Here is a 13,545-nt window from a genome sequence, read left to right as displayed (position 1 = left end):
AACTGAATCACAGATAATGCTGAGCAACATGAAGAATCCAGTAAATACATGTTTAAAGTGTAAACTGATCAAACAGAATAGCTACTGAAGGTTCTGGTAAGACACACACACAGATTGCCTTTTTTTCATATTCAAGAGGCACTTTTTAGGATTCCTAAATGGCTGCCACCACGGTCTTGCTTTAAAAAGCCTCAGTAGTTTCTCAAAATGTCACATTCACCAAAAGACCACATCTATTTCACTCAATAAAGATTTAGCCTAATATTACTGGATATGTTAATAGCATCAAAAAAAAAGTATAGAATAAAGCATGCCTTCCAAGAGACTGAATAAAAGAGAAAAACAGCCTTTTAGAATCAGTAGGTACCACTCTAATCAGAAGCTTGTACTGTCCTTTTCAATCCTAGTAGAGAAACAATTAATAAAGGAACCCATTAAGACCTGATTATTGCTGCTAAAAAAAGGAAGGTAGAATTTCAGTCCTTTGAAGTAACTGAGAATGATTCAGGCCTCATTACAGAGATATAATCTACATTCATACATTTATGTTAGTGATTCAAATCTATTGGGAGAGATTGAATTCCGTTAAATAGTGCATCTTTCCTGTGGAACTTTTCTCAGGCTTTCTCGGGCTAACCTAAGAGGTGACCTAACAATGCAAAGTAGTGGGGTATTTAGGGATTCAACTGTGCTGTAAAAGAAAGGCTGTACAGAAGAGAAAAAGAAGAATGAGATATAATCTAAAAAGCTATGTCAGCTTTTCCATTGGGCTGTTTTGTAAAGGCCCTTCCTGTCATCACGCTGTGCAGAAGAGCAGGGAAAGGGCTCTAGAACTTTCAAGCCCTGCACCTGCTGTAGCTATACTTGAATATGGAAGTTTTGACCATATTATTTTTCCAATTTTAGACAGGAAGAAAACAAAATTTACAGCTAAAAGATCTGACTGACTTACATTGGAACAGAAAGTTGGTAGATGTGTGTCTGTGTGCCTGTGTGTGCGTAAGAGAGGGACAGACAAACAGACTGGTTTTAGGTTATATTAAAATCCCAAGATGGTATCAAAAGTGTTGGTTCGTAGTGTAGAGAAACCCCAAAATAATAACTTCCTGTGTTTTTAAACTTTTGACTGTAGAATGTTTATTCTATGGTTTCATTAAACAATTTAAAAAAATGTTTAATTAGTTGTCAATTAATTTAATTAGTTGTCAATTCAAATACTTGGATTCTTCTAAACTATTGAGCTGAAACTCAAATCCCTCAGAAACAGTATATTCTTTTATGCTAGTGTTTGCTCAGGTATTAAACTGTGAACTAGGAAATCAAAATTAGCATTGTGGATTCGTTTTTCAATATTCATGCTTTAATTAAAGAACGACTTGTTTAACGTATGCTCTTTATTTACTCAACTTTCCAATTAATAGCTACAGAAATCAGAGTTAATTATATTAAACTTAAAAATCTGTGATGCTCACCACATTGTTGAAATCTTCTGAATAAGCATCTCAAGGAGTTATAAATAATATAATTAAAATCCTGATTCTGATGTTAAATGTCTATTTCAAAGCTCTGAATGCACAGGAAAATATAAGAGCATGCATGTAAAGGCATTTTCCACTCACTAAACAACAAAGTTGGGCAATCATTTTTAATGACCTTCTCTAATGCTAAATTTATTTGTATTTTCTCCAGTTCACAATAAAGATTGAGGCCAAATGCACATTTAGGGATTCTGGCTTTTGTATACAAGCTCTTCTGATTAGTTCCTTCCAAATTACCGCTGCAGTTGTTGAACTCCCAAGTTCACCTTGAAATATTTCCATTTTAGGTTGGCAGTCTATTGGGTTAAAATATATGAAATTGCCAGTTTTGTACTGGAAACCAGTAAAATATTGGCAATTCATATGCCTCAACAAAACACAGGATCCAGCTGCCTGACATAACATACCAATACATATTAAAGCATTCCATACAGTCAAACTTTCCCTACTTTAGAGGATTCCTTAAACAAGTGGTCCTCTAGGAACTGTATCTTACTCAGATGGGAATGGATTATCACAGGATAATCTTCCTTGTGCCTTTTTACTCTTGGCAAAATCTCCCTAACCTTGGACTTAATTCTGTCTGTACCTGGGCTATGAACTAGTTTCTGTGAGCAATGGGGGAGCTGGGGAGTAGTGTGTGGAAGAGTGAGAAGAGAGGGAGACTGGCAGTGCAGTTAATGTCGCAAAATAAAGCCCTTTAAACATTAAATTTGAAGATTTAAGAAAATGCCCCATTATGGCCAAGTGCAAAGGAAATTGCATAGAACAGAAAACAGCCGAGTGTTCGGCCAAATTGTACGGTAAAAATCTTTGCGATCTCAATAAAGTGCGTTCGCTTTGAAGTGCACGCGTGATTCAGTAAAGGACTCATGTTAGCAATTAGAAATCGGTCATTTGGGTCCTTGATTTCATTTGCTCCAAGAGAGAGGAGACTTTTAAGAGTGACGATAAATCTCCCCGAGCTTAAAAGGCAAAGAGGGACAAAGTGTGAACTTTTTACTTCGGCAACGGAAGCGAGAAATCAGTAATTCATTAAAGCGGAGACCTCCTTGGAGCTGGCAGAAGAGGAGGAAAGGAAGCTAATGAGGTCTCCTTTTTCTGTGCTCGCTCCCACCAGTTCATAATCTGCTGTTTGGGAGGGTTTATCCTCAGCATCTTCAGCTCTCTCCCCAGCCCTCCCCTCTTCGGGGATAGAAAGAAGAAAAAAAAGAAAGAAAGAAAAAGCCTAGCACCAGGTGGCTCTCAAGTATTTCACTGCCAAAAGAAGAAGGGGGGCGGGTGGGATTCTACGCTGGAAAACAAGTGAGAAAGGGGCTCCCCAGAGGGGATTGGTTCGGGCTGGAAGACAGCAAAATTCGGAAAGCGTGAGGACAACCCGCGCCAGCCGCTAGCGGTGCGAGCACAGGACGCCCTCGCAGCAATTAGCGGGAGCCGGAGGCGTCCGCGGAGGCTGCGCCCGCGGCGGCGGCGCGGAAAGGACCCGACAGCCCCCGAGCTCCGTGCAAAGGCATCGCGCTCTCTTCTCGCTCCCCTGCTCTCCCCCCTTTCGGCCCCTTCCTCCCTCCCTCTCCCTGGCGTTCCCAGCAGCCGAGGGTTTCAGATGTCCCACCGCCGTTTGACCCCCTCCCCCCGCTTCTCCACCCCTGCAAATGAGGTTTGACCAGCAGAGGCAGAGCCCACCTCTGGCATTCACTGACATTTAGACTCCGGGCTTCAACCTGTTTACAAGCGGGCTTTCCAAAGGAAGGGGGGTGGAGGATAGGGCCAAACCAAACACCAGCCGCCATCCCCCCCCACCCACCCCAAACAAGAAGTGACTTTCTGGAGGCTTCAAATCAACAGGCACCACCAAAAAGAGAAAGGAAGAGGGAGAAGAAAACAGCGACCGTGCAGCTGCCTCCAGTTCTGACAGCCCCCAAGGGACACACTTTTAGAAGTGGCCAGCAGGCTGGGACTCCGCAGAAAGGGCTCAGAAGGTGCCAACCGCAGAGGAGCGCAGATATCTCCTCCGACCCCTCACCCCACCCTCTTTGGGTTTTGTTCACCGCACTGTCATCTGTTTTTCAGACCCTTGTTGTATCTAACATGGTGAAGAAAGGAGTGAAGAAGAGAACAAAGTAACTCCTGGGGGAGCGGGGAGCTGTGGTGACCAACACCACCACCGCCACCACCAGCTCCTGCTGCCGCGGCCACCCACGTCCACCATTCACCCGGAGACTCTAGAGGCGCAGGCAGCGGATCCGAGAGCGGAGCAAGGAGAGGCAGCCGGCCCTTCCGAGGAGTTATGGATGTTGGTGCATTCACTTCTGACCAGATCCGCGCCCAGAGGGAGCTAACCAGCAGTCACCACCTCCAGCTGTCTCCTCGCCTTGCACCGGGTCTTACCCTTCCAGTATGTTCCTTCTGATGAGACAATTTCCAGCGCCGAGAGTTTCAGTACAATGTGGAAATGGATACTGACACATTGTGCCTCAGCCTTTCCCCACCTGCCTGGCTGCTGCTGCTGCTTCTTGTTGCTGTTATTGGTGTCTTCCGTCCCTGTCACCTGCCAAGCTCTTGGTCAGGACATGGTGTCACCAGAGGCCACCAACTCTTCTTCCTCCTCTTCTTCCTCCTCCTCCTCCCCTTCCAGTGCGGGGAGGCATGTGCGGAGCTACAATCACCTCCAGGGAGATGTCCGCTGGAGAAAGCTATTCTCTTTCACCAAGTACTTTCTCAAGATTGAGAAGAACGGGAAGGTCAGCGGTACCAAGAAGGAGAACTGCCCGTACAGTAAGTAACAAATGCGTGCTCCCCTCCTTCCAATTATCCACCCCCCCCACCCCACACGGGGGGGAAAATCTGTTCCAGATGTGGCCAACTAAATATTTACGTCCCCAACCCCTGTAAAATGATTAAGTGGAATACTTTCACACTAAATAACCCCCCCTCCCATGTATACATTGTGCTGCTGCATCCCCTCCCCTGGGCGCGCTCCCTCTACAACCCCCACCCCTGGCCACCCTATCCGCCCCTTTTCTCTCACTTGTCACTAGCGGGACCACGCAGGGCGCCTGAGAGTTGTTGTAGCACCTAGATGCCCCTTTCTGTCCTCAGTGCCTTCCCCACCTCACCCAAGGTCCCCTTTCCCTCCCGTCTGGAAGTGGCTCAAGTAAACACATTTTGTTTCCTTTCCCTGGCAATCTTAAGAGTTTTGGGACAGGCTTCTCAAGCTGAAAATAATTATCCGCTGTCAATTATAGGGGTTTATGGGAACTTTATTTAAGAAAGAAAAGTCACTTCCTCTGTCCCCACCCCTCTCCCTTTGACCCACCACCTTTAGATAGGAGCAAAAAGCACTTTTCTGGTTTTGATTTTTTTTTTCCTTTTGGGTTCCTGTTGTTGGTTTTGGGGTGATTGCAGTCCATGAAGTTAGTTTTTCAGGCACCACCGCTGCTATTTGTCTTCTGCCTGCCTTCTCTATTGGTAACATGATGCTCATGTCTGCATTGTCAACAGCATATGCGCTGCTTTGTGGTGTCCTGTTGTACTGTTTCTTCTGAAACCTCTCATATTGCAGAGCCATACTACTACAGCATTGTAAACATCTGGGACTGGATTCACACAGACCTCACACAAATTTCATTGTCATTCTTTTATTTTCAAAGTAAAAGTCATAAGTCTGTTTCCATGGCTATAGTTTATCCCATAGAGTGATCTTTTCTTCTCTGATTCTGCGTGGGATCCTTAGATTTCTTTCTTTCCTTTTTCTTTCTCTTTCTTTCCCTCTTTCTTTATTGCAGGGGTGTGGGAAGGATGGGGGAGGGAGAGTGAAGAGAGAAGGGGTGGATATTGTGTCTCTTCTTGAATCAATCCAGCCAAGCCAGATTACTCTGTTGGCTTCCTTTCCTACTTACTTTCAAGTGGTGAGACTTATTCATCCTCTATTGATTGTTATTTGAAAGGATCCCAAGGCTATGTAATGGCACACTGAAGACAGTAGACAATGACATTTAAACATCTTTAATGACCATTTATCTTTATCTCAATGGTAAATTCCAAGTCACCTTTCAAGAGGACCTTTTTGTGTTTAGTGGTTTGGGAATTCTAAGCACACATTTGTCAGTTAACTTAAATACATGGGTCACACATTTCAAGATCTCTTGGCACAGAAAGTACCAGCTACTGATGCAAATGACAGTGGACCAGGATTTAACATTTTATTTTTAAATAAAGTGTTACATGAGGTAAGACTTAGTTTTCTTCCTCTAGGTCTCATATATATTCAACATGAATTCTGTTTCTCCTCAAGTACTGCTTCTATTTTCTAAAATCAGAAATATGTTTACAAGTAATAAAATATTTTAGAAGTATTTTTCATTTTGACTCAACAAAAGTAGCTGAGTAATGTCATTAATGATGATTGTTTTTGCTTGAAAGTCATTTGTTATCTGAATTTCCTAGATACTATGTATGATTTTATAGTTATTGACTAAAAATACGGTATTTTTGTTTACTTCTGAAGCAAAATAATGTGGTGGCATCCAGTTAAGAGGAGGGGGAAGAAGCTGTCCAACCAAACACAGGGTTTGACAGAGTGAGCTGAGGATTTTTTTTTTTTTCCTAAATTCCAATGGACTGAATTTCTATGTATTTTTGGCTCATGAGGGAGAGCTCAAAGAAATAAAATTTCAGAGTGGTTACCTTGAGCAAGCTTTCTTCTTTCTTAAAAAATGATAATAACTTGATTTGCTACATTTTAATTGTCTTTATGACGTGATGCTAAGAAAACTACACTATTTTTATTTTATTCAAGTTAAATTCCTATTATCAAAAATAGTAGGTAATCCTGAGTGATAAACTATTTTGTAAAATGATTTCCACAAATAAATTGAATTTTATTTTTACAGTATGGACTCTCTGGACAGAGAAAAGTTTATAACATTTATTATATAAACAAGCGTAGCAAATTTTTATCCTACCTGTACAAAATATACTAACACCTCTCCTGAATGATTGTGTACTAATTACTAATCATTCCTTTTTGAAAAATAATAAGCTAAATATTAAATAGTAAGTTTTAATTAATGTTTAAAAGTAAAAGGGGAGGGATTATACTTCTAAATGTTGGCAAACTATAAATAATTCAAGCTTTCCAAGAACTTGTGTGTCAAAACCTAGCAAGTAAAAGGTACAGGTTGAAAAAGCCTTAATTTAACATGTGGTCCACTAATCAGAATGCTGCTACAATTTCCAGCTGGACTGATTCAGCTGAACTACATGGTATCATTAAGATATTGTCTAAATGTTGCATAATTACATGTGAACAAACTTTTGCCATGCCCACAGGGAAGCCAGTCAGTCAGCCTGTTAAATATTAGGATATCTAACCCCTGAAGAGTGTCAGTTCCTTGTCCAAAAACCACATTTCAGTAACATTTTCCTAAACAAGTTATTAATTACCTCAATACACAGTGCTCTTCTTTTGAGGTTTGCTTATTTGAAGATATATATATATATATATTTTTTGTTGCTACTCTTGACCCTAGTATTATTGTTACTAAAATACAGTAACAGCTTATCTAAGAGGTTATATGTTTGTGATGTCCTGGGTAATTAAACAACTGTTTTACTGGCTTTTTGCCAGTAAAATGGTAACAAAAGGGAAATAAGGAAACCACCCAGAAGTATTGCAAAATCATTTTTAACTTGTATCTCCAAAGCTAGTTCCCAGAAGTTTGATGGTTCTAAAAATACAATGTGTGCTAAGGAAACTCCTCTCTATTTGGGTGAATATTATAATTTCTTTTCTTAGGAGGGGATGTAATTTTGCTCTTTACCATTTTATGGGAGTAGAAAAAGAGAGCAGAAATGAATTGTTTCTCCTGCTAGAAGTCTGAGAAAGCTTGAATAATTTAGAATAGCTGTGGTGTATCTGTCACTAGATATGTGCAGGCTCATTTAGGTTTTGGTTTATCATTCTTTACATCTAGAGCTTTGCCCTTGAAACATTACCACTCAGATCCAAGTCTGGCCTTCTGGAAAGGCTGCAAACAGCTGTTAGGTACCCTTGCAACTGGGAATGACTGCCTTCTTTCTGAATATAAGGAAAACAGCTGTGAGCCGCTCGCATAGTTGTCACTTGAAGAAAAGAGGGATCTAGTGAAAGGAAAATGTATCTCCAAACTTGAGACAACTAAGGATGGATATACCCCAAACAGCCCAGAGCTTATGTACTTTTCTGAGAACAAGGTATGGGGACAATAGAGAAATTAATATGACCTGAGTATGTGGTAGGTGCCCCATCTCTTTAAACACATATTTCATTTAATAATTTTAATAGTCCAAGGATATAGATATAACTGTCCATATTTTTCAAACATGAAAACTAAAGTTGGAAAAAGTAAATTGTCCAAGGTTAATCATCTAGAAATTGACTGAACCAGAATATAAGCCTAAGCCTATTTGCTTATCTGTCCATATACACTATTCCTCTCTGCTCCCTGCAACATTAATATTGATTTATTAGATCTAGCCCACACCTCAAAAAAAAAAAAAAAAACAGATTAGACAAAATTTTACTTGCTTTTTGCTGTGAGCTCTAGTAGTTTTTAAAATTAAACTGGAATGAAAGTAAAGTAACAGTAGAACAGAAACAAATATGTTAAAGATAACCATTGCAGGTAGCCACATGATTACAGGCAATATTAGTGCACGGTCTCGGTGAAGTCGCTCTCTTGATGCTGTATTTGGGAATACAGTTGCTTCTGGACACACATAAGGTACACATGCATCAATCTCACTTATGTTAACAGAGGTCATTAGGAATACATGACTATTTAAGAAAAATCTATGAATGTCATTTTGTATAGTAATTGTTTACAGCTGAGGGCCAAATGTTTAATTGTTCCCATGTGTAATAAAATAATATGATTGTAAATACCTGTGGGAAATTGGGTTGTTGCATGAACTTCTATTATATGACTCTAAAAAGGGCAACACATTGAGACCCAAAGCTACTTATCTGAAGAATGCTTTTAAAATGAATCTGCAAATCAAAAAGATACTTCAGAACATAAAAATAACAGATTTTGTCTAGGGTTAATCGATCATATTGTTATGTTCTAATCAGGATTACAGCTTATTTTAGGGAATTTAATAAAGTATAAGACAAATAATAGCTGAGGAAAGTAGGGACTCTGATATTGTTTCCTAACAAATACACCAGAGTTTTCTGGGAGGAAAACTCAAAGACAATTTATGGCTTCCATTGGTGTCTTATTTAAGTTGTAGCTGTTTCTAGAATTTGGTTGCATAATTTATAACCGGCAGCATTTAATCATGAGCATCAAGGATTTATGAAGGTAGAAGGCACTGTATTTAATGTTTACACGACACTGTCCTGTTACCTTTACTGCATTCCTACCATATGGACCCTCCGCTTTGATAGCTTTATCATAAATCCATTAAAAATGCACAATTCAAGAGAGTTTCCTCTTCATAAACCTGATTTATAATCACCTATTGAAGAAATCCAAGAAAACAGTTGGCAGAAATTACGTGCCAGTATTGGAATAGAAAAATTCAGAGACACTAGTTTCTATGTCTTCAGTGTTCAGTAAACTATGACTCAAAGGTATGGACCACTCTTTAAAAGCAGGTATTTTAAAAAAATGATGTTTAAACATAGAATTGAAAGAGGAGGAGGAGGAGGAGGAGGAGGAGGAGGAGGAGTTGTGTCTTGTAAAATCAAAGAAACTCCATTGTATGAATATTTTTCTATATTATTACTACCCAGTTTAGAGCAAAATGTCTTATTTCAGTGTACTTCCTTAGAATTTAAAGAACTTATGGTAGACATGAATGAACACTTTAAATTCCTGTACAATTACCTTAATGTTCAGAGGCAAACCCCATTTATTACCCAAACGTCTAACTTTCCACAAGCCAAAAGTTGGGAAAAAGTTGACAGCTCATTTGAAATGGAACTAATGTTCCTCACATTTATGAGCTGCCTATGAATATCCACATCTTTCCTAAGCCTTAAATGTCTGTAAGCTTATCCAAAATTGTAGCACAAATTATATTTCTTTATTATGCTTCAGAAGGAAGAGTAATACATGTGTATTAGTTCAAAGTGATTTAATCTATCTTAATATTAATTCTGTGAACTTTGCAATGAAGAGTAAATCAGATGACAGTTTTAGTATTACTGTTACAACATTTGTCAACATTAATAGTTGATGTTTGCTTAATATAAGTAAGTAAAATATTAGCATTTCCCTTCCAGAAATTAAAGAGCCTCTTGTAACTTTGCAGTCATATGGAATATAAGATTCATGTCCATATGATGTTAATACAGTTTTATCACAGTCTAGAGATGAAATGAATCTTATTATGTCTCAAAGTTCTTTATGCAAAAGTATCTTAATCTTTCACATTATATTTCAAGGTTAAGATCTTTTACATTTGCCATTTGATAGTGGTGTTTGTGACTTAGTTTTGCAGATTTACTTTTTGTAATTGGCACTCTGTTGTCAATGCATATTACCTTTACCTGTGCCAGTCAGTAGTATAAAAAAGAATAACCTAGAAATCTGTCTTTTAATTGATTAAAGGAAGTATACTCACATCTTAGGACATCACCAGTGACACTGATACTGAATTAATGAATATGAAATTTTGTTATTTTTCAGAATCAGTTTGAAACCAGTGCTTAATTTGTACAGATTTTTTTCACAAAGAGAAAGTTTTAAGCTATCTAAAAGGGAGCCAGGTCACCCACAAAATAATGGCCTGAAGTGCTCCCTTGCTTTTAAATCAGGTCAGTTGTGTTCTTTCTTTGAACGCTGTGTTCTAATTGGAACAATAAATCAAAGAAGACACTCAAAGTAGATTCCCATGTAAGGTGGACAACTGGACAGTGACTTTTTACTGCTGCTAACACGTGCATCCAATTACCATTTGATAGATTCATAGTGCTGGCAGTAAAGCATTGCCTTATTTTATAGTTCACCTAATAATTCTTCAACCTAAATCTGTCTACCTTTGCCTATACCTAATCTGTCAGTATGTGTGTTATCATTAATGAGGAATTTTTGAATGTTTGGCACCCTTCCTACAATGAGTGATGTCACTGAGATGTTAATGAATCATCTAATGAAACCTGATAGCAAAATATTGATTAAGTTGAAGTACGCCAAACTCCAAATGATTGTCAACTCAACAAACCTAATAATTTCACTACAACTCTAATCTAACTCTGAAGTGTAGGTCAACTGCACGAGTAAGAACTTTTTAAAAAGACGTTTTTTTTTTTTTTTGTTTTTTTTTTAATAATTGTTACTTTCTTTCCAGGACCTTGTTAAAATTCTTTAACTGATAAACATATGTTCTTATTTTATTCTTATCCTTTCTTGAGGCCTTACCCCTGTGTTGGGCATAACTTGACATCCTCAAATTGTTTTCACAATTTAAGGCTCTATTAATTCTTTCTAATAGTTTGGTTTTTGAGACTGTGTGACAACTGTACTTTAGTGGCCTTGTGATTCTCTATAACTTTATCACCTTTTAACCACTTTGTTATTTTTATTGTCCCCCCACTTCTTTGAGGCCAAGAAAAGTCTTTCATTAGTATTATGTAGCACCCCAGGTGATACTCAGGGCCAGAGGCCTAGATTGTTTTGCATGTGTAGCATCTAAAAAAGATAATTTGTGTTCTGGGTCTAAAAATCTTCCAATAATTTAAATTCAACACTTTCCATCAGAAGCTTCTTCTCATTTTGAATCTCCAATATTTTCTTCCTTTCCCCAGTCTCTAGACTAGTTTCTTCTAAAGAAGTTCTGCCTCTGGGGAAGTGGCCAAACCCAGATAAGCACCCTGCTGAAAATGGGTAGGACGGGACCTGTATCTAGGTCCCCAATCTGCATTTTTCTTCCAGGTTAAATTCTGTTTCCAATGCCTCTTCCTAAAGATTCATTGTACCTTTCTTTGAAGCTCATGCATCACTTACTAGCTACTTTGTCATTTTCCTTACCTTTTTGCCTTTTTTCTGAACTCCTGTGAAAGAAAGTGAAGATGATTTAGAAAATCTAATGATCATCTTTCTTCTACTTTAGTAGTAGATGAATGCTGACTTGGAGGTCTTTGACATTCCCAGCTTTCAGAATGTCATGAAGATTATCAAGCTTTTCTGTATGCCCTGCCAAATGAATGTAGCATTTAAAAACAAAACCCATTCTCTTAATACTGCTTAGCCATTGCTAAGAAGTACAAAACATACATCCATATGTACTACAGGTTGACCAAATATAGAAATGTAAGTGTCTTTTATTTTTAGGTCATTTACTTGTTTATTCATTTTAAAAGAGTATACAAGCAAGCATCTTTTCATTGCTTAGAGCAGTACAAAACACTAGGAAGATCAGTATATATTTTCACCCTAAACCACTTTTGCTCTAGTAGAGGAGATGGAATATTTTTTAAGGATAAATGATAAAAAGTTAATAATTTAAAAAAATCAGAAATTAGGGACAGATTTTTCTTCTCCAAACTCCCTTCCATTCTTATTCCATTATTTTCTTTTTTTCCATTCTTTTTTTTAATCTGTTCAGGGTTTCATGGTAAGTTTACTAAAAAGATCTTCAGCTTTGTGATGGTATGTCTTCATTAGGCATATTTTTAAACAGGAGTTAGAATCTGGACAAATAAGTATGATTATTCTTTCATGCTTCTTCCAAGAAAGAACCTTTTGGGACTGATTGGTGAGTTAGATTTATTTTTATTATACACAGAAAGTGGATATTTACATATACTGAATTTATCTATTACTATAACAATGATTCAATTTTAAAACCTTTTAAAATTGTTTTCAAATTTTAAGTAACTGATTGACCAATAGATTTATTTAAAAGAAGAATTCATATTCGGTCTTATGGGGAAAATGGAAACACACGACCCTGATTAACATTCTTCATTTTTCAGTGTAGATATTTTTGTGATGGTAGTAATAGCAGTAATTATTATATTCTTTGCACATTTTGGAGGGTTATCTCTGTAAAAAGTGTGATTTCATAAATATGGGGGCAAAAGTGCTGAGGATGTCAATCAAATTATAGTATAAAATCTCAATGAACAAAAATACAGGAGGTTTTAAAACCTCAAAAATATTGACATATACAAAGCAAGAAAAATAGTAAAGTACACATAATGAAAATATTAGAATCCAGAGGCAAAGCAGAAAAGCAGAAGATACCATAACTCATTTAGACTTACCCCGTGAAAGGAGGAGAGACTCCGCTGGAGTGATAAAGACAAGGGTTTTGAAATACCAGGAAGAAGAGCAGGCTAATGAGTAGCACTGCAAAAGGACTGACACAACCAGAAAGGTGTGAGGGAAATATAATCCAAGCCCTGGCATTCGACTGGATGTTAAATTAACTGAAATGAGAACTTGTGATCTAAGAGGAATCCCACAGAAGTAATCGCAGCCAGGGTATCAAAGTAAGGAAGGCTCAGGCCCAGATCCTGCTAAAGAGACTATGTGATAGAGTGATGGAAAGTGTGGGCTTTGATTCCAAGTGATTATATATGGGCTGGAAGTGAAGGTTGGCTTTGAAGCCAAAGACCTGGATGCAAACTGCAAGACAAGAGAGAATAGATTTAGGCAAGCTGTTATTAGTAACACTGAGATATTGACAAGAGCCACCTCTTTCCTACGTGGTAGACTAAATGAGATCATTTACCTCTTAACTCATTCGACAGACAGGTGAGTGCCTCCTTTTTGTCAGTTACTATGTGAGGCACTGGGTAGAAACACTATTGGAAAATGTCGACATTTCTGCTCTCGTAGAGTTTGCAATCCTAAGACAATGTTATAAAAAAAACATAAAAACATAAGCAAATCAAGAGATATATTATGAAAAACTGAGGCACTGGCTATGGAAGAAACAAAAAGGATGCCTTAACAGTTCTGAAGCTTGGGGACAAGAGTAGAGGCCTGATTCTTCAAGAGACTGGTACACA

The 13,545-nt window shown here is 38.2% G+C and overlaps 1 protein-coding gene across 1 annotated transcript in view; it reads left to right on the top strand.

Annotated features, from left to right (window-relative positions):
• The first annotated feature begins 3,355 nt into the window (after positions 1-3,355).
• Fgf10 (fibroblast growth factor 10) overlaps positions 3,356-13,545 on the top strand; it is an 82,061-nt gene continuing 71,871 nt past the window's right edge. The window contains exon 1 of the mRNA XM_046456328.2: positions 3,356-4,313. Within this exon, the coding sequence (XP_046312284.1) occupies positions 3,983-4,313 (331 nt within the window). The 5' untranslated portion in view covers positions 3,356-3,982. The remainder of the gene's footprint in view (positions 4,314-13,545) is intronic.

This window comes from Marmota monax, unplaced genomic scaffold, assembly GCF_021218885.2.
Source record: "Marmota monax isolate L192 unplaced genomic scaffold, Marmota_monax_Labrador192_F-V1.1 WCK01_AAM20220418_F8-fsc00037, whole genome shotgun sequence".
Lineage (NCBI taxonomy): Eukaryota > Metazoa > Chordata > Mammalia > Rodentia > Sciuridae > Marmota > Marmota monax.
This window is presented reverse-complemented; position numbering and strand designations above follow the sequence as displayed.